General features: G+C 43.1%; 2 protein-coding genes across 2 annotated transcripts in view; one reads left to right on the forward strand and one right to left on the reverse strand.

Moving 5' to 3' along the window:
• PTCD3 (pentatricopeptide repeat domain 3) overlaps positions 1 to 5,094 on the reverse strand; it is a 35,913-nt gene extending 30,819 nt beyond the window's left edge. The window contains exons 1-3 of the mRNA XM_080686524.1: positions 4,972 to 5,094; positions 2,931 to 2,983; positions 2,787 to 2,823 (exon numbers count right to left, since the gene is read on the reverse strand). Coding sequence (XP_080542650.1) covers positions 2,787 to 2,823; positions 2,931 to 2,983; positions 4,972 to 5,075 — 194 coding nt within the window. The 5' untranslated portion in view covers positions 5,076 to 5,094. The remainder of the gene's footprint in view (positions 1 to 2,786; positions 2,824 to 2,930; positions 2,984 to 4,971) is intronic.
• A 379-nt stretch (positions 5,095 to 5,473) lies between these two features.
• Positions 5,474 to 24,890, forward strand: part of POLR1A (RNA polymerase I subunit A) — a 77,993-nt gene continuing 58,576 nt past the window's right edge. The window contains exons 1-6 of the mRNA XM_080685128.1: positions 5,474 to 5,622; positions 13,747 to 13,951; positions 15,068 to 15,217; positions 20,287 to 20,394; positions 21,361 to 21,446; positions 21,573 to 21,676. Of these exons, the coding sequence (XP_080541254.1) occupies positions 5,546 to 5,622; positions 13,747 to 13,951; positions 15,068 to 15,217; positions 20,287 to 20,394; positions 21,361 to 21,446; positions 21,573 to 21,676 (730 nt within the window). The 5' untranslated portion in view covers positions 5,474 to 5,545. The remainder of the gene's footprint in view (positions 5,623 to 13,746; positions 13,952 to 15,067; positions 15,218 to 20,286; positions 20,395 to 21,360; positions 21,447 to 21,572; positions 21,677 to 24,890) is intronic.

Here is a 24,890-nt window from a genome sequence, read left to right on the forward strand (position 1 = left end):
TATTACTCTCAAGTTATAAAGAACTTACTCATCCATGTCTCTGAATGTATATTCAAGTGTTCCTCTAGAATGTCTAACCTGTAAGGTATACACATTTTAAATTGTGATTCTGGCAATTTTCCCACCACAGTACTGTTCCAACTATATATGCTGACTGCCCTATCAACAAACTTGAGCACCCATTTCTCCACATCCTTTCATGAGCCTAGTTACCTATATGTTGATCATAACTGGGCTCCCTGCTAGCCCTAAAATAACTATACAATTCAGATTAGCCTGTTCAGAACACTACCTTTATCATGTCTCATTCATTATGAAAGCTCACAATGACTCTACAATTTGTCAGGGTTTTCTGTGGCACGTGAGTGATCTGGGAAATCATAGCCTCCAATCACTTTCACCTCTAAAATAAAGCAACAAAAAGTGTAGTCCTTATGACTTCTTCCAAGTCTAAAAGCATCAATTCCTGAGCCTGGAATTCAGGGGCTTTCTATCAGAGAATCTCTATCAATCATTTTTTTTTTGCAAAGGGACAGATAGCAAATATTTTAGGCTTATCGGCTACAGGGACTCTGTTACAACTATTCAGTTCTGCCAGTGTAGCATCAAAGGAGCCACAGACCATATATTAACAAATGAGTGAGGTGGTGTTCCAAAAATTTTTTAATTGACACTGAAATCTGAATTTATGTGATTTTCACATGTAATAAGTCTTTCTTTTCTTTGATTGTTAATCCTCACCTGAGGATATTTTTCCCATTGATTTTTAGAGTGAAGGAAGGGAGGGCTAAGGGAGGAAAAGAGAAACATGGGTTGGCTGCCTCTAGCACGCAATTGGCTCGGAACGACCCTGCAACCCAGGTATGTGCCCTTGACCAGGAATTGAACCTGAGACCCTTCGTGCACAGGCTGACTCTCTACCACTGAACTGTGCCGGCTGGGGCTAAAATAGTCTTCTTCTGACTTAACTGTAAAAAAAATGTAAAAACCATTCTTGGCTCATGAGCTGTAAAAAAACTGGCCTCAGTTTGCTGATCAATGCTCTGTATCAACTCTTACTTCCCTGTTCTAATAGAGCATTTCACAGGCCTGCCTGCTTGGCCTCTTCCCACCACATGACATGATCATGTTTTCCGTATCTGAGAGTCTCATACTTTAGGGTTCATGAGAATTACTTGTAAGAATATGCTTTATAAATAAAATTCCTAGGTGACTCTGATGCTAATAAAAGAATCTTATCCATTTTAAGGTACAGGTAAATTTCTACACTTTTCAATAAAACTCACCTTGGTTATTGCAATACAACCACTCTTGATTTATATCATATCCTGTATTGCCTTTACTTATGTGTGTAAGTTATGTACACATGTAATATGAGTATAAGGTATAAAGTATAACTATGCATAAGATTGGACTAGATCATAAGCTATCTGAGCATACCCTCCAAAAACTCCTTTTTGTATTTCAGGGATAGAGGTTGATAAAATGCTTTGAACTTGAATGTTATTCAGGAAAATGACTCATTCATGGATATGTTTATTTCTACTTTTATCTTGGTTCTGATTCTCATGCCAGGGAAGACAGAAATAAACCTCAATATAATAAAATACTATTAGTAATTAAAAATTAAATATAATAAAATACTATTAGTAATTAAAAATTAAAAGCAGAGTATAGAACAGAACATTTACCAAATCAATTCTACTAAACTAGATGCATACATATAATTTATATAAAAAATGTCATACTCCAGAACTTTAAAATAACAGCTATCATCTACAGAGCTCTGACAATGTGGCAAGCATTAATCGAATGCTTATTTAACCCTCTGAGGTAGGTACTGTCATTACCCACATTTTACTGTAGCACAGAGATGAAAGTAATTTGCCTCTGAGTAGTGTGATCACTAAAAATCTTGTTTCCTTCTGCGTGTTCTATTTACCCCAGACACCTTTTGGCAATAACCATTAATACTTTTATAATTTAAGGAAGTTTTTTCGGTTAATCATCACCTGAGGATATTTTTCCATTGATTTTTAGGGAGAGTGGAAGAGAGAGGGAAAGACAGAGAGAAACAGCAATGTGAGAAAAATACATCAATTGGTTGCCTCCTGCACAAGCCTCGACTAGGGCCCAGGCCAGGGAGGAGCATGTAACCAAGGTATGTGCCCTTGACCAGAATTAAACCCGGGACCCTTCAGTCCACAGGCCAATGCTCTATCCACTGAGCCAAACCAGCTAGGACTTTTTTTTTTTAATTAACATCAGTCTTCAGGTCATACTCAGGAAAGATCTGGCTTTTTTTAGGGAGCTTTTAAACACATTCAGTAGTATCATTACTATAAGAATTTTTGTGAAGATGTTTTAGTTCTTATTCAACAAATCTTGAATAAGCAAGGCAATTTGCTCAAGGATCTATGAGTTAAAAAAGCTAAATTTTGCAATCCGCATCATTTATTTTATTTTAACTTATTAAAGACCATAAAGATAGTATTTTTGTCTGCTTTCCCAACCATGAGAATCCCCTTAAAAAATTATTCTAAAGAAATTATTCCCATGATTACTCACTGTTATGTAAACATTAACCTAAACTCAGTTCAGAAAGTCTTTTAATTAAGTAAATCTCATTCCTGTTTTTCTTCTAAACTTCCAAGTTTTTCCTCCCTCAACTGTTCTCTTCCCAAGAATGCTCTCCATTGCTCTGTCACTGAATCCTTTACTTACCAATGTTTTGCTTATAATAAGCACTCAACCCCATGATGAATAAGCACTGACTAAATACTCACCAAGTTTTCCTTTTTGGAATGACCACTTCTTCAATCCCTTAATATGAAAAGTAAAACAGTGAATCAATTTCCCAATACTAGTACTATGAAGAAGTACAATGTGTTAATATACAAATGGAATTATTTCAATATATTTCTATATACCTGTTACATCAGTTCCTTCAACCTTTGGGAGGGCTGCACTTCCAGAACAAAATCTGCAAAAAAGTAAAAGCCCTAAAGTTAATAATTATTAATGGAGTTCCCACCTCACCTCCATCTATGTGCACTTTGCACCCAAACTTTACAATTTTCATGGATCAAAGTGAGATAATTCATGCCAATGTACACTGAGAAGACATGGCCTCAACACCACATTCAAAACCATTACAAAACAGCTATAAGATCTGGGCACAATATGGTCACAAATTTTTTAAACGCGGTAATCACATTAAATAAAATAAAGTCAGGGGAAAAAGAACTTTAATAGCACTTGAACAACTGAACAGCTGATGTGAAATAAGGGACTTTCAACTTTGGAAATCTAAAACACTAAAGTTAAGAGGGACAAGATAATGAGCTAATTTTATATGGATAATGTCCTAATAATAATGAAAATCTATCCACCTAAAGCAATTATGAAGTTATTTTCATAATTTCAATCCACTTCAACAATCAGGAAAGTACCAGATCAAATATGTATGTCCTAATTTCAACTTGGAACTGCTTTTTTTAAAATTCAAAATGTATAACCATTGACCCATGACAGAGCTATAAAATTTTCTTATCACACTAAAAAACAATCAATATAATACCACACAGATCATGTGCATTGTTATCTTGTATACTGCCTTCCTAAATGGCATTGGTACCATTCAGAAAATTGTCAAGATGTGATTGGAAAATAACTTCCTCTACTGGCATCTGGTCTCAGACATCTTTTTTTTCTTTTGGTTGTTAATCCTCACCAGAGGATAGCTTTCCCACTACGAGAGAGAAACATCTATGAAAGAGACACAACCTGCATGTGGTTGTGAATGGAATTGTTAGGGGCAGAAATAGAATATTAGAAATTAACTATAATTATAAGAAATATTAATCATGCTCTGTTAACCGTGATTGTTCTTTTCTGATTAGAGAAAGCACATACTAACCTCGGTGAGAGTTGTATGCCCCAGGACATGGGAGCTAACATGGGAATGCAGTCCCTCCTCCTTCCTGCCTATCTTTATGGAAAGATTTACAACCTCGTGGCACATAGTCCTGGAGGCACCTGCTCTTTACAACCCCCTGCCCCTCTTACCTGTAATCTGGTCCCGGGGCACCTGCTCTCAGTGACTCCCCACAGCCCGGATGACTTGTAACCTGTAATGACTATCCCATGCCCACTTTCCCACATCTGTAATTCCTACTTCCCCACGTAATCTTGACTAATCTTGGCAGTTAGTTTATGGTGGGGTGCACCTGCTGCTCTCATACTGCTGGCATTATTGGAATAAACCCTCATATGATTCAACCCTGTCTCTGCTTAGTTAGCTGAAGTAGTGACAGGCAGCCCCGGCCCCTTGGTTGTCCGGTTACAGAACCTGCAACGGGGGTACCAGCCCTTGACCCTAATCAAACCTCGAGACCCTTCCATGCGTGGGCCGAGGCATTTTTTTTAAAAAAACAATACTATTTTTGCTAAGGATCAACTCTTTCAAATCATGCTTTTTTTTTTTTTTAAATGACATTAGGACTGTTGTCTTTGACAAGGTGAACATTCTGAGATGTCCTAATTAAAGCACAGCAGGCTGGAGTGAGAGAAACAGAAAAGGTAGAGCTCGTAAACTACCTTTAACTTGGAAAAGTCTTAAAAGAGTTCTCCCTGTTCCTACTGGTTGCGTGAAAAGGAGACCAAATCACTATTTTTTTAAATTTGGGATGGGATTGCTAACAGCCGTACTAACTAGAATGTTGGCTCCACAACAGAAGGATTCTAGTCTTATCTGCAGTTATACTCCAGAGTGGGCCAGCCAACCCATAAATATCTTCCTCATAAATGGGTTTTGATCTTTTCCCGAAGCACGCGGCTACGAGAGGGCGCACGCGCATTCCACTGCATCGTGCCTCATTACACAGCTCTCAGGGGCGGGGGGGAAAAGGGTACACACAGGATTAGGTTGACACCTGGGTCTTCCTCGTGGGTTCCTCAAGCCTCTCTTACCTGCAGCTAGGGGCCGGTTCACATGCACCTATCCACCGACCCGTCAGCGGCAGGCAAAGCCTGCAGCGGACCAGCAGCCGGCGAACCGAGGCCACCGCCGCCATCTTTGCTTTCTTCGCATTGCATGTTGGGAAAGCATGCGTTCCACCTTCTGGATTACCGAGGGAGGGGGAAGATGGACCGGAATAGCCCGGCTATTGGCTGAGACGGAACAAAACGAAAGCAAACGTAATAGAGGTTACAAGCTCATTGTTTGAAACACTTCGCTAAGGAAGTTAAGGCTCAGTACGCCTCAGTTGCATCTAAGAGATTTTTCTAAAATGATCATTCTAATGGTATATATATTCGATTGTTTTCAAAATAAGAAGGCTAGTGAGTCATGAAAGTACCTTCCTTTCCCCCCCCACCCCTAGAGCGAAAATGATCTCGTCCAGATAAATCTCCCAGCGAGCATTTCTCGCGCGCAAGCGCAGTTAAAATCACATGGCGGCTGCGGGCTGGTAGCTGTGTTGGGAATCTACTGGGGTGATTGGAACTTCTCTCTGTGTATCAGAACTCGAAACTGACCTGGAGGATGTTGGGCTCAAAGAACATGCCCTGGCGGCGGCTGCAGGGCATTTCCTTCGGGATGTATTCGGCCGAAGAGCTCAAGTAAGTAGTTTGTGGGAAGCGTGCGGATATTGTCTCTTGAGGTTGGTGCCTTTATAAACTACTATTCCCGAAATGTCTTGCGCCCAGTTTATGTTCTGAGCCCTGGGTTGTCGGGCGCGTGGCCTGCCGGGACCAGTAGTTCCGAGAACGTCTGGGGTTGGCGCTCACTGTTTAGAGTTGGTGGGGCTGCGAATGGGTTTTCTCTGAGCCGCATGGTATTCCCACGGTGCAGCGTTACCATCCGCCAGTCTTCTCGGTAATTAACCAGCGTTTGTGAAGTTACTGTAATATTTCTGAAGCGGTTAGTTAAGCACGTAATTAGTTTCTTGTCTATAAAATTACTATCCTTCACGACTCAGTTCAGGTTCTGTTTCTGGGACAAGTATTCTTCCTTATTTGATGTTTATTAACCCACCAATATTTATTGATTTTTCAGTTTTTGCCAGGCAGAGTGCTAGACGTTAGTGACACATTGGTGAACAAGGTTTCTATTCGAATGTTCCAGGCTCCTTAGATGATTCCTCTTTTCCTTAAATCTTGGTGTTCCTCGAGGTTTTGTTCTTGTCCTACTGCCTTTCTTCTCCTAAATGTCATCCCTTTGATTTCACTCCAAAAGGGTATCTAGTTTAGTGCAAAATGGTCATTATTTTGTGACTGGGAAATAATTCTAGACCTGTCTTTCCTGGCATCTAATTTATTTATTGGGCTCTTTCTGTGTGTCACCTACATAACTATTTGTTCTACACCATCCTTTCATCACTACTACTACTACTGGTACTACTTTAGGTCACACCTTCAATCTCTTGTTTGAAATGTCTTTTTTTTATCTTACACCTGTCCAGTTCATCCTTCACATTGCTGTCAAAGTTATTCTTTCAAAGTGTAAATATGATCATGCTACTTCAAATGTGATTGAGGCAGGATAGGAAGAAGCTAGGAAAATTCCTTGACAAGTGAAATAAGGGAAATTGAGCCAAATAATTAAACAAAGCCAGACAATTTGAGCAATTTACAGCCAGCTAATGAATCACAAGGTTTTATCTTCCCTGACCAAGTATACTTAGGAGCAAATGGTTTGCACATTCCAGACCTTCCTGGGGCAGACCTAATAGATCTAGGCCCCTCTTCCATGATGTTCTTTAGAAAGGAAAATAACAACAACAAAAAAACCTAACCAGAAAATAACCCTGGCCCCTCTATAGCACATATTGAAGGACACACCTAGAAAGCTGATGAATATTTTATTGAGACTCTCCCCTGAGACCTCTCCTAGGATTTCCACTGGTTAAAGAAAGATAAAAAGCCTCAAGACAGAGGACCTAGAGCACACCCATGCCTTTCTCCCGTAGGCTTGTATCTTTGCTCTCCCCTAAACTCTTAAGGGTCCCCAGAAAATTTGCAACCAGGGGAGCAGCAGGCAGCGGCTCATCCCCGGGCTTATCCCCTGAACCTGTCTCTGAGGCCCCCTTTTTCTCTGACTTTCCAGTGAGCTAACAGCAGCCCTGCCTTGGCTCACTTACATCATTGTGACTTTTACTTCTCAGTGAGTTCACACAGCCCACGTGGCCCGCTTCTTTCCTGTAGTGTTTTTAAAAAGCCAAAGCAGCACTGCCTATGCTCTCTCCTGCTGCTGCTTCTCTCTTAAGCCCTTCCTTGTTTCACTGTCATAAATGTACTTTCAAAATCACTTGGACTCATTCCTGCACAAGTCAAGAACCCACACACTACAGGCCGCCCCAGGCAGACCTTGGTCATGTCACATGATCATGTCACCTTTAAAACCTCCCAGAGGCTGTGCATGTCCCTCGGATTTGCAGAGGATACTTTCTTAGCTTAGCCCACAAGTTTTGCCATGATCAGGTCAGTGCAGATTTGCACATTCCAAAACCTGCCATCCGGTTTTAACATTTGGCCCTTTCGCCAGACTATTTTCTCTGCATGCAGTCCTCTCCTGTCTGTCTTCCCCCACCCCGCAGACACCTGGAGAGTATCTCTGCCACTCCTACGGCTCAGCTCAACCTTATTGTCTGAGGTCTTTACCAGTTGTTTACGATGCACTGCAGTCACTTTTTGTGCTTTTTTATATTTCTGTCTCCCTCCTCTAGCCTTGAGCTCCCTGTGTGTCTCATTCTTTTCTTTTCATCCTCAACTCTGGTTGAATAAACGGGTGAGTGCCAGCTCTGGTAACATTGGGAACATTTGCTAGCCCAGAAATTCCTATTATATCATCACCAGTCATAGATACAATTTCATCCAAAAGCAAATGTGTTTAAGTTGCTTGAATTAATAATTATAGTAATCCAGAGTTTTCAAACAGGAAACTGCAGGAGCAAATCGATATCCATTACAAACATTGTAGACTTATGTGTGTCTAGAGTTGAGAAATTTCAATAACTGTGCTACCTTTTACTAGTATTGTGCTAGTTTCTAATAGCTTCCCATCTCATTTGGAGTAAAAGCCAAGTCCTTAAAATGGCCTGGAAGAGCCATTCTGGTCCCCGGACTTGCCTCCATTCCAGCCATCCTGGCTGCTTTGCGGTTCCCATAGCACCACAGACACACATCCACCCCAGGACCTTTGCACTCCCTGCTTCTTTCTCCTATAAAGCCCTCTGCCCAGGTGACTGCATGACTTATTCCCTCATCTCCTTCAGGCCTTTGCTCAAGTTTAGTACATCCTTCTTAGTGTGGGCTTCCCTGATTACTGGCCCACCCTGTCATCCTCTTTTCTGCTTTACTTTTCTCCGCTTTCTGCCATTTAACAGACTATATACTTATTTATTTTGGTTTTTGTCTGCCTATCTTTCTCCAATAGAATGTAAGGCCCCTGAGTACAGGGAGTCTTGTCTGTTTTTCCAGCAAAAGTGTGTGGTATTTAGTAAGCTCTCAATAGGTGTTCGTCGAGTACATGCATGTGTGGGTGAGGGAGTTGTCTATACAGCACTTGGCACTCTCAGTTCTTACTGCCACCATTGTGGTGGTGTCTCCAGTTACAGGAGAGGAAATTCAGGTTGAGAGAACAAAGTGACTCTAGGAAGCAGTGAAGGTCATCCTCAATCCCAAGTGTGTTTGTCTCAAGCTCTGTTCTCTTCAGTGGAATCCTTGCTGGTTGCCCCTCCTCTCCATCCCATTCCTGCCATGGTTACGTGGATTTCTCCTTTTCCCCAGCAAGAGAGAGGAACTTTGTTCCAAGCACTGTATTTTATATATGTTATCTTGTGATTATCGTAATGAAGCTACTGCATTGATGAATTTTTAGGTAAAAAAAAAAAAAAAAGCTAAGTATTTTGTCCAAGGTTGTCTACTTTTTGAAGTGAGCTCCAAGTTTGTGGTGAGAGACCACACACACAACATGGGGTTAGATTAAATTTCTCTTGTAACTAGTTTATTTGCAGCAAAGTGATATGCAGACAAGAGCCACACCAACAGGTCTCTGTGTAGCCTCCCTTTGCCTTCAGAGTGATACCAGTCATGCAAGCTAGGGTCTCCTGAGTCTGTTCTTAGTTCATGATGCACCACCATCATTTTACACTCAGTTCAAAAGTCACCATTCAGGCTTCATGAAAAGGAATGTTTATGTCAGTAGGGGCTCCTCTCCTCCCCATGGGGCCCCATTCTCCAGTTGATTAAAGCATAGGACATCATTCTTCTGCCAGTTAGCATAGGTCTGTGCTGGCCCCACCTGCCCACTCTTTTTCCATCATTGTAGGTTCTAGGCCAGGGAAGTGAAGTAGCATCTTACAGAACATGATAGAAAGAGGATCTAGAGGTGAAAGACTTTGCACCAAGACCTAATTAGTTTGCATATGCCTTACGCAGTAAATGTTTTCTTTATTTATAGTTCCAGGTACGTTTTGGAGCTCAGTATAAAATGGAGGAGAAGGAAATGCAGATGAATGTTTATCTAACTCTGAAGGGAAAGCGCTTAGCCTAAGAGTAGTGGAAGAAAGCACCATGGAAAAGAACTTCTCATTAAAAATTTTTAAATTATATAAATAATACCATCAAGAAAGTGAAAAGAATGGGAGAAAATATTTGCAAATATATATATGAGAAAGGACTTATATCCAGACTATACAAAGCTTTCTTACAATTCAGTGATAAAAAGGCAAATAATCCAGTTTTAAAATGAGTAAAGGTGTTGAATAGACATTTCTCCAAAGAGGATATACAATGGGCTGATAGGCACAAGAAGAGATGCTCACTATCATGAGTCATCAGGGAAAGGCAAGTGAAAACCACAGGAAGGGACTACATCTCACCTGCTAGAATGGCCAGAGCAAAACGTGGTGAGGATGTGGAGAAATTAAGAACCCTCACGCATTGCCAGCGGGACTGTAAAATGGTGCAGCTGCTTTGGAGAACAGTTTGGCAGTTCCTCAGAAAGTTAAAAACAGCCCAGCTGGTGTAGCTCGTTGGTTGAGTGTCAACCTATGAACCAGGAGACTAGGGTCAGGGCACATGCCCGGGATGTGGGCTCAATTTCCAGTGCAGGAGGCAGGCGATCAACAATTCTCTCTCATCATTGATGTTTCCATCTCTCTCTCTTCCTTCCTCTCTGAAATCAATAAAAATATTTAAAAAAAAATTAAACACAGAGTGACCATATGACCCAGCATTCCTAGGTGTATATCCAAGAGAAATGAAAAAATATATCCACACAAAAACTTGCACACCATATTCTTCTCAGCATTATTCATAACGGCCAAAGTGTAGACCTAACCCAAATGTCCATCAACTGATGAATGGATAAATGAAAATGGCATAGCCATACAGTGGACTATGACTTGGCAATAATAAAGGAGTCATACTACAACCTGTATGAAACTAAAAACGTGCCAAGTAAAGAAGCCAGTTACAAGGACCACATATTGTATGATTCCATTTGTGTGAAAGTGAAATATCCAGAATAGGCAAATCTCTAGAGAGAAAAAGTAGGTTAGTCATTACGTAGCATATGGCAAGGGAGGTGGAGAGGGTGGAGAGTGACTGCGAATGGGTGCACAGTTTCTTTTAGTGGGTATGGAAATCTAAACTTAGGTGGTGGTTATGGTTGCATGACTATGGACTGAGAAACGGTGAGTGTACACTTTAAATGGATGCAGTATATGGTATGTGAAGTATATCTCAAAGTTGTTTAAGAAGTTCTTAACTTCATAGGAAAAATGACAAAAGGTAAATTATAAACTAGGAAAAATATTTGCCACCATGTTAGTAAAAAGTTAATGTCCTCACGTGGAAGGAGCTCATGTATAACAATGATGAAAAAAATTAAGATTTTAATTTAAAAATAAGTAAAGGACCAAAACAACTTAAGGAAATCCTAGCTAATCTAATAAAAGAGTAATATGCAAATTGACCGTACCTCTGCTACACCCACAAGCCACGCCCACAAGCCAATCAGGAGTGAATATGCAAATAAACCCAACCAAGATGGCTGCGGCCACAGAGAGCAGGAGGGAGGCTTGGGTTTCCCCGGCAATGGAGGAAGCCAAGCTTTCCGCCTGCCCTTGCTGGCCCAGGCCTCCACTCCAGGCTACAATGTTTCAGTTATAGAAGATAAATAAATCCAAACAGAAATGGCGGCAGCCACGGAGCTGGAGAGAGTAGGAGGCTAGGGTTGCCCCCGGCAATGGAGGAAGCCAAGCTTTCCGCACACCCTGGCCTGCTTTGGCCTCCGCTTAAGGCTACAAAGTTTCAATTATAGAAGATAAATAAATCCCAACAGAAATGGCTGCGGTCACGGAGCAAGCAGGAGGCTTGGCTCCACTCCAGGCTACAAAGTTTCAATTGTAGAAGATAAATAAATCCCAGATTCCAGGGCCTCTGCTTGGGTCACCAAAGGGGCGTGGCCAGCCTGCAAACCACCACAGGCCCCTAGCCCAGGCCACCCCACACCCCAAGGGAACCTCCACCCTGATCCAGGACACCCTTCAGGGCAAAACAGCTGGCCCCCACCCATGCACCAGACCTCTATCCTATCTAATAAAATAAAAGAGTAATAAGCAGATTGACCATCACTCCAACACACAAGATGGCTGCCCCCATGTGGTCAAAGATCCTGCCCCCTTGTGGACACAAGATGGCTACCACAAGATGGCCAGCAGGGGAGGGCAGTTGGGAGGTACTAGGCCTGCAAGGGAGGGCAGTTGGGGGCGATCAAGCCTGCAAGGGAGGGAAGTTGGGGGCGATCAAGCCTGCAGGGGAGGGCAGTTAGGGGTGACCAGGCCGACAGAGGAGGGAAGTTGGGGGCGACCGGGCCTGCAGTGAAGGGCTATTGGGGAGGACCCAGGCCTGCAGGGGAGAGCAGTTGTGGGGGAACAGGCCTTCAGGGGAGGGCAGTTAGGGGTGACCAGGCCTGCAGGGGAGGGCAGTTAGGGGCAAACAGGCTGGCAGGGGAACAGTTAGGCATCAATCAGGCTGGCAGGGGAGTTGTTAGAGGGTGATCACGCTGGCAGGCAGAAGTGGTTAGGGGCAATCAGGAAGGCAGGCAGGCGAGCAGTTGGCAGGCAGGCGAGCAGTTGGGAGCCAGCAGTCCTGGATTGTGAGAGGGATGTCCAACTGCCCGTCGGACATCCCTTGAGGGGTCCCAGATTGGAAAGGGTGCAGGCTGGGCTGAGGGACACCCCCCACCCCCCGTGCATGAATTCCGTGCACCGGGCCTCTAGTACTGTAATAAAAAGTAATTAACATGACAATTGGGTAGCATTTTTTTCCTCCTCTTAAATTTGGAACGATTTTTTAAAAATATATTTTTATTGATTTCAGAGAGTAAGGGAGAGGGAGAGAGAGATAGAAATATCAGTGATGAGAGAGAATCATTGATTGGCTGCCTCCTGCACGACCCACACTGGGGATGTAGCCCACAATCTGGGCATGTGCCCTTGGCTGGAATCAAACCTGAGAACTGAAGCCAATGCTCTATCCACTGAGCCAAACCAGCTAGGGCTTGGAAAGATTTTTAAGTGCCAAAACTTGGTGCTGGCTAAGACCCTACTGTTAGCCCACCCCTTCTGGAATGCAAGGTGCCGGATATATCAAGAGCTTCAAATTGGTTTTAACTCTTAGATTCATGAATCCATTCCACTGAGAAATGATTTTAATTTTTAGGAAATAGAAACTTGAGTTATTCTGTGTAAAAGTCTTTACATAGGTAGGTATCATAAGCTTACTTATAATAGAGTTTGGCTAAATGAATTACATTAATTGCCATAGAATGAAAGATTTTGCAACTCTTCAGAATTATGTTTCCAAAGAATTTTTAGTGATGTAAAAGCACTCATTTAATGCTAAATGAAAATAGGCACATGCAATGCTAGGAATACCAAGTGATCCTAGTTATCATCTTTAAAAAAATGTTCCCAGAGAAAAAAAGTCTATGAATGTTCTCTAGGTTGTGAGATTTGGATGATTTCTTTGTCCATGACTTTATTTTCTAATTTTTTTTAAAAAAAGTTAAATGAATGTAATTTTGGTAAAAGTAGTTAGGCATCCTGTGGGAAACCCCTTTAAACCAAACATAACATACTGTGATGAAATCTTTAGTAAAGCAGGCTATATTTCTGCATATTTGTGTTTAATGTACCTCAGTTTACTATTTCTGCATACTGTGCAGGGATTACTGGCTCACCTCTCCTTTATTGAATTACGTGAGCTTTAGAATTAGTCTGGTCCATAGCCTCCCCGTTCCCCATATCCCCTCACCTCCTCCCTTTCTTGCTGTGTCACTTGGGTTAAATCACCTGACTGCTCAGAGCCTGCTTCCTCCTTAAAAATTGTGTATAGTGATGCCCATCTCAGAGGGTTAAGGTCAGTGCTGCCTGTAAAGCATTTGGCATGTAGTAGTTACTTAACTCTTTGAAACAGTACTCAGTGCAAGATTTGCACTAAGTCTGTTTTTTAGTGATTTTACTGCTTTTACTCATCCAGCGTATATTTATGGAGCAAGTATTGTGTGCAGCCTCCTCACTAAGTGCTGCGCTGCAGTCGTGAGCGCAGCAGGCACCAATCCTGTCCTCTGGCTGCCAGCATGTCTGAGGAAACACAGTTCTCACTTGACGGCAAAGAGGAAACGTCCGAGAAGTCGAGTAACCTGTCTTTCCTTGGTCTTCTTTATCTCCTTAGGAAACTAAGTGTTAAATCCATTACAAACCCTCGGTACCTGGACAGCCTGGGGAACCCATCGGTCAACGGCCTGTACGATTTAGCTTTGGGCCCTGCAGATTCCAAAGAGGTGTGCTCCACCTGTGTGCAGGACTTCAACAACTGCTCCGGCCACCTGGGCCACATTGAGCTCCCACTCACTGTGTACAATCCTCTCCTCTTCGACGTACGTTCTGCCCCAGGCTACCCTGGATGTGTGGGTCTCGGCTGCTGGGGGGATTTGTGAGGCCACCCTTCTCCCCACAAGAGGGGTCTGAGGAGGTTAGCTCCGGACACTTTGAGCTAAAATGCTCCTTACCGTGAACTTTTAAACCTTGAGGAGCCAAATCCAGGACTTCAACTTGGCATCTAGCCCTACCTAAGTGTATCTGTTTGATTCCAGTTGAGAAGAACCACAGCTTGGATCTGTTCACAGGAGGGGAAGAGAACATCATCCATCCCCTGCACTTTTTTAAAAAATATATTTTTATTGATTTCAGAGAGGAAGGGAGAAGGAGAGAGAGAGAGAAACTTCAATGATGAGAATCATTGATTGGCTGCCTCCTGCATACCCTATGCTGGGGATCGAGCTTGCAACCCGGGCATGTGCCCTTGACCAGAATTGAACCTGGGACTCTTCAGTCCGCAGGCCAATGCTCTATCCACTGAGCCAAACTGGCTAGGGCCATCCCCTGCACCTTTTGTGTCAGGGGCTTGACACCCTTTAGAAACATAGGCAGAGCCACCCTGGCAATAGGGGGTCCTTTGGGGTTCTCCAGGCCCTGAGCTCTTAGGTGACCTTGTAGGCTCTGCTTGGTGGCAGGAGGAGCAAAGCCAGAAGACCCGAGGGCGCTAAGAATGAAGCTCCTGTTTGGAGTCCTACTGGTGCATTTCAGCGCTCTATATTGGTTAGCCCAGCCCCCAGGATTTGCTTTAAGCTATACGGATGATAGCGTACATGGACGTGATTTCTGTCTGTTAATCGTATCAAGGAAAGAGAATTGTCTTAAATACTAAATATTTGACTAAATGTGGTATTTAGTACTTAGTTAAATAAAATAAAGGTAGTTCCCTACCTCAGACCCAAAGTAAATTTCAAATTTTAATGGTTTAAAATGAAATCATATAGAAAATATGGAGGAATATTTATCTAGTTCTTAAAGTCACGAAGGCCTTTGTAGGTATACAGGAGAAGTGGAATTCTTATGTGAATAAACTGATTCCATAAAAACAAAAATTGGAAGGACATTGAAAATCACCCTACTACATTTTCTAATATCCTGCTTTTTATTCCTTCCTTCAGAAACTCTACCTGCTGCTCAGGGGCTCCTGTCTGAACTGCCACATGCTGACTTGCCCCCGGGCTGTGATTCACCTCCTAGTCTGCCAGCTGCGAGTTCTGGAAGTCGGAGCCCTTCAAGCAGTGTACGAGCTGGAGAGAATTCTGAACAGGGTAGGTGCCTGGCTCTCACAGAAATCAGGCAAGCCACAGTTGGGAACAAAGGCTGTTCGTTGTCCCTTCTTATACCTTGTGACTGGATACCAATCACTAGTTGTGAAAACATGAAGCCATAGAGTAATTGGAGGAATGTTAATAAAAACAGTATAGAAATACCATTTACCCAGGAGCTTTTTTTTCTCCTGGACCCAGGATCCAATCAAGGTTCAGACATTGCTTTGGATGTTACATCTCTTTGGTCTCTTTTAATGTAGAAAATGGTTTTTTATGATACTGACTTTTTTGAAGACATTAACACTTTGTAGGTTTTCTCACATCCTGGATTTGTCTGATTATTTCCTCATTAGATTCATGTTTTGGTAAGCATACACATTACAGGACACTTTGTGTTGCATCATTTTAGAGGCACATGCTGTCATGTTGTTCTATTGATAAGGCTTAGTTTAATTACTTAGGTAAGGTGGTGAACACGGGATCTCTCTGTTGCAGACCTTATTTTCTTTGTGACTAATGATTGCTTCAGATTTTCTGGTGCTATTATCAATATCTTGTTTAAAATTCATTTTCTGTTTGTAGATCAAAATCTTATTCATTTTTGTATATTGATTTTTGTATGAAACAGCCAGGCAAAAGCATCTCATCAATTCTGATACTTTATGTGTACATTCTTTTAGATTTTCAACACAGTCATCACCTGTGAATTACAAAGCAGTTTTATTTCTTACTGATCCTTACATGTCTTGTTTCTTTTTCTTACCTTATTTTGGTGGCTAGGATCTACAGTATTGTGTTGAAGGGGTAGCTTGCATCCTCGTCTTGTTTCTTCTCACAAAGGAAAACCTTTCACCTTTCTTCTTCCCCTTCCCTTCAGACCCTTCAGGGGTCCTCAAACTTTTTAAACAGGGGGCCAGTTCACTGTCCCTCAGACCGTTGGAGGACCAGACTATAGTTTAAAAAAAAACTATGAACAAATTCCTATGCGCACTGCGGGCCCGGGACAAGTCGGCTGCTAAGCAGGACAGGCAGCGGTACCCGGCGGGCCGGATAAACGTCCTCGGAGGGCCGCATGTGGCCCGCAGGCCTTTGTTTGAGGACCCCTGCAAGTGGGCAGAGCACATAGGCTTCTACACAGAGGTGTGGCCAGGAGTAGGTTGTCAAGCCAACTAAAGTGAGAAAAACATTCAAGGGGAGGGCATCTCTGCATGTGCGGGCAGCCTAACCTGGAATGTCAGAGTTCAAATAGCATGAGGAGAGTGTTCATTTAGGGTAAAAGCTCAGCATGGGAGGTGGGCATCCAAATCAGGTAAGAGGGTGCCCATACTGAATGGTCCAGTGTGGTGTATGAGAGCCCAAAGAGCGTGAGGGCGTGTTCATAAGGAGGGTGGCCTGTAGCAGGATGGGAGCCCAAGTTGGGTGAGAGGGGGGTCATGCACAGGAGTAGGTGGTGGCAGTATTGGGAGAGGGGTTACTTACAGGGAGAAGGATCAAATTTAGTACATACAGTAAGGTTAATGACAGCCAGATTTCACACCACCAGAGAGGGAAGTCACAAATAGATGAATGAGAGAAGACCCAGAATTAATCCTGTAGTGTTGGAATGGAATTAAAAGTATTAGTGTGAAGGGTGTGTGTGCATATGCACATATATTCCTACTTCTGTCCCTGAGAGGGTCTGGGAGTGCTGTTAGCAATGAGCACACCTAGTGCCTATGTCTTGGCTTCTAAATACCATTCTTCACTGAAAGGGCTTTTTGGATAAGTGGCTGATTCTAGGGCTGATGCAGAAAGTACAAGATGAACCTGGAATATCATGTGCCAGAGAGCAAGTCGGTACTCAAAGAATGAAGGGGACATGTCAGAATGACACAGGAGCTATCTTAGCTCACACTGGCCAAATCTAGAACAGTTTTTGAGCATCAAAGTAAATGATGATAGGAACTATTATAACCCAGTGGATAAAGTAAGAATCCATGAAATCCATGTGTTCATACTGATACAAATGAATGAATGAACTGAAATTATAAGTAATTTTGCTCAGGCTACTTATACAGCTTGAAAGTACTCCCCCCACACAAATAATATTTATTAATTACAAAATGGGGGAAACGGTAACTTGACAGTGGAGAAGTCTGGCAGTCACCTCTGTATGCAAGTGGTCAAAGTGGACATCACCCCATGCAACAGATTGAAATCATGCCCCACCTGATAGTGAGGTGTAGTGAGAAGAGCAGAGCATCCACTGCTTCTGAATCTTCTGCCAGAGATGCACAAGCTGAATCTGATCTCAGCAGACACCCAGATTTTACTCGCCTTCAGTTCTTCAAAGTGTTAATGTCTTTAAAGTTAGACTAGGCGCCTGAGGGAGATGCAAGAGACATGACAAGCAAATGCAACAGGTGGCTCTGAATTGGCTATTTTTGCTATAAAGAATATTACTAGAGAATTGGCAAAACTTGAATGGTGTCTGAGGATTAGGTGGTAGTAATTAATGTTAATTTACGGTTTTGTTTTGTTTTAAAATATATTTTATTGATATTTTACAGAGAGGAAGGGAGAGGGATAGAGAGCTAGAAACATCGATGAGAGAGAAACATCGATCAGCTGCCTCCTGCACACCTCCCAGTGGGGATGTGCCCGCAACCAGGGTACATGCCCTTGACCGGAATCGAACCCGGGATCCTTCAGTCCGCAGGCCGACGCTCTATCCACTGAGCCAAACCGGTTTCGGTGGTTTTTTTAAATTGTATTGTCATATTAGAGAGTCCTTGTTTGTAGAAAATGTTCACCCAAGTATCTGGGCAGCAACTTACTCTCAAATGGTTCAAGGAAAAGCAACTTTTCTGTGAGTTTGAGATTGTGTCAGTATAAAAATAAATTATATTAAACAAATGGGGAAACATTTCACCATTTCACCATAAGTATAATATTGGCTGAACTTTTATAGTTTTTATCAGATTAAAGAAACTTTTTCCTATTCCTATTTTGCTAAGATGGCTGAATGTTGAATTATATCAAAATCTTTTCTGCACCTACTGAAAGTTTCAGATAATTTTTCTCAAGGTCACATGGTGAAATACTCAATTCCTTTTTTCATATTAAACTAACCTTGGATTCCTCGGATTCCTTATTCTCAATAATTTACCTTTTTAATATGTTGCTAGATTTGAATTCCTAATGTTTTGCTTAGGATTTTGCATCTGTGATCATGTCATTGCTTTGTAGGTTTCCTTTCTCATGTTGTCCTTTTGAGTTTTGTTATCTAGATTATGTTGGCCTCGTGAAATGAGGTAGGGAATTCTCTTTTCTCTCTTAAAGTGTCCTGAAAGAGTTCATGTAAGATTGGGTGCTGCCAGACGGTCTCTCTTCAGTGGGTGTTCTCACAGCTGGCTAAGTCTAGTCTTCTTTGGCTCTCCAAATTCAAGAGTAAAAGGACGCGATTACACCAGTGGACATGGGAGCCACCCTGGCCCAGGAGCCCCACACCCTAAGTAGGAATTAGTATCTTTTGTGACAGCTCTGTGGGCCCAGCTTCCAGAAACTCTCAAGGGCATGCCTAGTTAGCACCAGGCAAGCTCAGAGCTGTGGTGTTTATAATTCATTCAGTCTTCCTACTTCAGATACAGTCTAAGCCAGTGGTCGGCAAACTCATTAGTCAACAGAGCCAAATATCAACAGTACAACGATTGAAATTTCTTTTGAGAGCTAAATTTTTTAAACTTAAACTTCTTCTAACGCCACTTCTTCAAAATAGACTTGCCCAGGCCGTGGTATTTTGTGGAAGAGCCACATTCAAGGGGCCAAAGAGCTGCATGTGGCTTGCGAGTCGCAGTTTGCCGACCACGGGTCTAAGCAATAGAGGTCATTTTTGCCATCAGCAATGCTACCTAATGACGCGATTGACATTTCCACTTTTATAAAGTTTCCAGGGAACAGAATTAAAAATGTAACTCCAAATCAAACTGGTTCAAAAGAGAGAGGAGAGAGAGAGATTTTCTTAAATCTTTATTCAGAGTAAGTTATATTTTCTAGGAACTTGTCCATTTCATCTAAAGTTTCAAAATTATTGGCATAAAATTATTTGTGATGCCTACCTTAAGAAAAATTTTTTGTAAAATATACCCATAGAAATGCATTAATCATACATAAAATCCAACAACAAATAGTTAAAAGTGTCAAGCTATTGTCCCTGTTCCCAGAAACGCCCTCTCTCTCCCCTGTCCTGGTGTGCTCATTTTTGACAGTTTGACATTGTACTTAAAGAATTCTTTGTGGAAGTAAGTTGAGGCCTCAGGTGCTGCTGCCTTCCTCCAAAGAGGCTTCTGCCATACACTCAATGGCCCGGGACCATCGTAGTCTGGGTTCAAAGCTGATGGCTCTCGGGACTGCTGGGTGATTGCAATCCACGAGGCCCTGTTCGAGGGCCAGTTTAGTTCCTGGGGGCACAGCCCCTGAGGTTCCCAGCTTCCTGTGTTTGTGGGTAGGATATGGGAGGGAAGGTATCCTGTTAGATTTCTGTCGTGGCACTAACTCAGGGCTTTGATTTCTGTCCCATCCATTGTTTGAGGCCCCCAAAATGAAAAGTTCAAAATTCCTGGATTGGAAAATGTGCCCCAGGCCAGTGCTGCCATGTCTCATAGCTCCAGAGAGCACCATGGGAGTCTGTCGGGATCCTCCCCAGCTGGACGTAACTGTCCTGAGGGGTGCCCTGGAGCCCCGTGTGCTGCAGCCCCGCATCGGACTCCTGTTTTCCCTTCAGTTAGGCCTGGATCCTCCTCACTGTCCTGTCGGCTCTTGAGAGCTTCAACAATAGAAACATATTTTATCCTGTCTAGGTTCTTTTTAGTTTTGGTATGAATAATGTAGCCCACCATTATTGGAAGCAGGATATTCTCGTTGGGTTTATTTAAACAGCCTCACTGTTTTAAGAATGCAACACAGCAGCCATGAAGTGTCTTTCTCTGCTCTCAAACCAAACTCTCCCCTCTTGGAAAGGCTGGCCCTATGGTTCTGCTACTCGTACACTGGCTTTGTTTGATAATACGGTTTTTCTCTTTGTTTTTCAGTTTCTGGAAGAAAATGCTGATCCTACTGCTTTTGAAATCCAGGAAGAATTAGAACAATATACACGTGAAATTGTACAGAACAACCTCCTTGGATCCCAGGGCTCGCACGTGCGTTATACCTTGTTTCCTCCCAGAACACTCGGTTTTTCGCCCTGTCACTTACGTACACATTCGGTTTCCCGTAGTTGACCTGGGTTTGAATCCCAGCTCTGCCTCTTATGAAGCCTGTGACCCTACACATTGCATAACTATTCCTGAGCCACTATGTCCTTAGTATTTGATGCCTGCCTGCGGGACCGAGGAGAAGATTACATGAAATTAGGTAGTGTAGGCACAGCGTCCAGCAAGGTTCTGGCTTGCAGTCTCACTTGAGAATGAGGTCCATGTTCTTTTCTTCTTTCTCTCTGTAGCACTGTAAATTACTGTGAGCGCTGATCCCACCCTCATCCCTGTTCCCCCATAGCATCTATGTCAGTGTTCATTTGTTCAGTGAATGAATGATGTCAATAATCAGCCTGCAGGACTAACTTGAAACCTGATTCACCTCATGCCCAGTTTCACACCAGAGATTCTGATTGAAGTGGTCTGGGGGAGGGCCCGTGTGGCTCTCATTTGCAGCCAGGCTCAGAGCCACTCCTGTAGCTTCACTGTGGACGTACTTTTCTCAGAACCCTGAGGTCCAGCCCAGGAGGGAGCAGGGAGGGTGCACCAACTGCCTCCAAAGAGGTTTATTTCTTTTATTTTTTATTTTCAAATATTTTATTTATTTCAAAGAGGTTTATTTTAAGTTAAATTAAGGGAACCCAGCGTTTATGAAGTATTTTGTGCAAGCCCCCCACTGCATTCATCATCTACCTTAGTGACAGCACAGTGAGGCTGTTTCTCCTCTTATTCATGTATTATAAATGAGAAAAGAAGCCACTCAGTGACTGGCAGAGCTTGGCTGTATTAGAGTTCTATGGAAATTTTTGTTTAAGAAGGTGGCTTCCTCTGGTTTTTCAAATAAGGTAAAAATCTCTGAATACATACTAGGTTCTCTTCAAATGGCACTCTGCGGTTCTTTCTTTTCAACAGGTGAAGAATGTCTGTGAGAGCAAGAGCAAGCTCATTGCTTGCTTCTGGAGGACACACATGACTGCTAAGCGATGTCCCCACTGCAAGTGAGTCTCAGGGCGCTGGCCTGTCCCTTTCCTCAAGCAAGAGGCCTCTGGTCAGTCGCTCACAGCTGTCAGTAAATGTCCTGGTGGGTTCCTCCTCTCCTCAGTCTCAGCTGTCCTCTTGTCTAGGACCGGGCGGGCAGTTGTCCGAAAGGAGCACAACAGCAAACTGACCGTCACGTATCCAGCCGTGGTGCACAGGAAAGCTGGCCAGGAGGACACAGAGCCACCGGGTAAGCAGCCGAGCCCTGGGCGGCCCTCGGTCATGTTCCTCAGGCGTGGCCATCGGGTGTGTCCCAGACCTTGGGAACAGTGGTCCTCTGTGCCATGTGTCTCAGCTGCATGCCTGGTGAGCCAGTGGCGGAGGGGATCCTGGGGAGTGCCCAGCCCTAGCCTTTCGCACAGCTGACGGGCTGGGCTGCATTTTGAGGGCTGAACAAGGCACTTCTTGCTTCAGGTGGTCATTTTCTGAAGGAGGAAGTTAAGAGATATATACTTGGCAAATATTTAGAACCATTTTATTGTCCAAAAGTGTGGATTTATTTTGAAGTAAAATGTATAATGTAAGTGAATTTTAAAGAAACGCTATGAGGTCAAAGACCATTAGCACCTCCTGCAGGCGGCTCCTGGGGGTCCATAAATTCCTGGGTAGTGTCTCCTCCTCAGCTTGGTTCCACCCTTGGGGTCCTTGAGGAAAATGTTTAGAGACTGACTTAGTCTTCCTGCTTTTGTATTTTTGTTAGTTGTAGGTTTGTTTTGTATTTTGAAGTGGTGAAGATTATATAAAGTATCCCATTCGAAGTGCTGAGCCCTGAGCCTGCTATGCAGTATGTGCTCTGTAGATGTTCATTGTTCATCTTTATTGTAAGTGAGCGTGCCAGGGTGGGAAGACCTTGCTTGACTCCTCGCTCTGCTACTGATTCTGAGGAGGTCTAGCAGTTAAGTCGCCTTATTAGAGAAGGCCACTTTTGGGAGCTTCTGTTTCCAACTCTATATAGTGGCAAAAACAAAACCCCTTGCCCAGAGTTTAGGAAGTTTCATGTGTGGAAGTCCACAGCATATTGCAACTAAACTTCATTGCAGAGCTTGAGAATGTGGAAGAGGCAGGGAAGGAAGTCTCTTCCCAGAGGTGCATGGCCTGTCTTTTACATTTGAGGATTCTGGCGAGGCGGGAATAAATAACTTAGTCTGTCCAGTCTGCTGTAACAACACACCAGAGACTGGGTGCTCATAAACCCAGGCATTTATTGCTCACGGTTCTGGAGGCTGGGAAGTCCAAGGTGGGTGCTGGCGAATCCAGTGTCCATTGAGGGCCCACTTCCTCATTGACAGCCACTTCTCCCTATAACCTCATGTGGCAGAAAGCGGCAAGGGAACTCTCTGGGGTCTTTATAAGGGCATCAGTCCCATTCATGAGCGTTTGTCCTCATGACCTAATCATCCCCAAAGGCTCTTGACACCTTCACCTTGGCAGTTAGGATTTCAACACCTGTGACTTGGGGGACACAAACATTCAGACCATAGCAGTAACAAAACCATTTATTACTTTTTAAAAAACCTTTTACTTTTGACTAATTTTAGACTTGCAGAAGGGTTGCAAAGATAGTACAGAGTTCCCATGTACTCTTTACGGTTTGCCCTAATGCTTCATCTTAGATCGCCATGATGCACCTGTCAAAACTAAGGAATTAGCATTGGTGCACTGCTGTTAATGAACTACAGCAGGGGTGGGCAAACTTTTTGACTCGAGGGCCCCAAAGGGTTCTTAAACTGGACCGGAGGGCCGGAACAAAAGCATGGATGGAGTGTTTGTGTGAAGTAATATAAATTCAAAGTAAAGGAGCGGAGGGGAGAGCAAGAGAACCGGATAGAACAGCTGGATCCGACCCGCGGGCCGTAGTTTGCCCAAGGCTGAACTACAGGCTTTATTTGAATTTTTCCAGTAATGTTCTTGTGTCCCAGGATTCAATCCAGGACCACACTGCATTTTAAAAGCCTGTTTAATTTTGTTTAATGGTTTATAGTTAACCACAGGGTAGATTTTTCTGCACTTACCTATAAATAGCCCTTAACATAATCTTTAAGGCTGGGAACTGCTTATCTATTCCTTAGGGTGCCTTAGAAAATGTTCACAGGTTGAGAACAAAGATGGTCAGAGTTCTAGAAGATAACTGTTTCTTTGGAGCAAATATCTGTAACAGATAAGTAACCTTTTAAGTGTCTTTGTCAAATCCATCCTTTGAAGTAATCTCTCACTACAACTATGAGAATATGATGGTGCCAAACAAAAGTCTGCATTAGAATCAAGTCAACAGTTGTCTTCCATGGTTCTAGGTTGAGTTTTTAGTATTTAACAAACATTTACTTTTTGGGCCCTCAGCCTCATGAAACATGCTTGTGGCTGAGCATAGTGCCAGGGTGGAGACCTGACCATGTGGCCTCCGCTCTTAGAGGAGGCTACCGGAGTCACAGGTCAGTAACTCTAGAGAGCAGGTGATCTGGCCACATTCCTGATACCGAAGGGAGCCAAGCAGTGACTGCCTCATTGTCCCCACAAACAAGTCACCCATGAGGAGAGCCATAACTTGTGAAGTGCTACATACACTCAGAGTGCACCTCAAGCCCCACAGTGTACACTAGCATTTTTATTTTACTTTTTTGTTACTTTTTTTTTTTTAACTTTTTTAAAAACCTCACCCAAGGATATGTTTCTAGATTTGAGAGAGAGAGAGAGAGAGAGAGAGAGAGAGAAACATCAATTGGCTGCTTCCCGCACACGCCCTGACCTGGGATTGAACCCACAATCTAGGTAGGTACCCTGAGTGGGAATCGAACCTGCAACCTTTTTGGTGTATGGGATGATGCTCCAACATACCAAGCCACCTGGCCAGAGCCACATTAGCATTTTTAAATGAGAATTCTCATAGCCAAGACGCTCCACCACTGTGATTGAGTCTTTCCCAAGTTATATAACCTTTCAACTTCCTTTTGCACATGGCAGCTCTCAGAGCTGAATGAAACACATGCCAGCGATGTTCTGAACTCCCATCTAGGCAGCTTTCATTCTGGCAGGCTGTTAGGAGGGGTGCTTCCTGGGAGGTGGTAGCTTCCTGCAGGTCTCTTCTGCTTCGAATCCTGTGATTGAACAACTGTAGTCTGTTAATGAGGGAGGGGAAGGAAGGGCACTTCATGCCTGGAGAGACTGCAGCTTCAGCTGGTCTTCCTCAGCCCTTCAAGCCTGTTTAGGAGGAAAGAAAACAGAGTTGTTTCCAGAAATGCCCACAAAGTTGTTCCTTAGGTTAATAGCATCCTCTTTTTTCCCTTCTGAACATACGATGCTTTGGTTATTTCTGAAGGTCAACGCCTTTTTGTTTCATAACCCCACTCCCTTCTGTTACATTAACTGGTTGAAATGTTTTGCTTTTATAGGAATCAAAATGTTAAATG

Source organism: Plecotus auritus (assembly GCF_963455305.1).
Source record: "Plecotus auritus genome assembly, chromosome: 8".
Lineage (NCBI taxonomy): Eukaryota > Metazoa > Chordata > Mammalia > Chiroptera > Vespertilionidae > Plecotus > Plecotus auritus.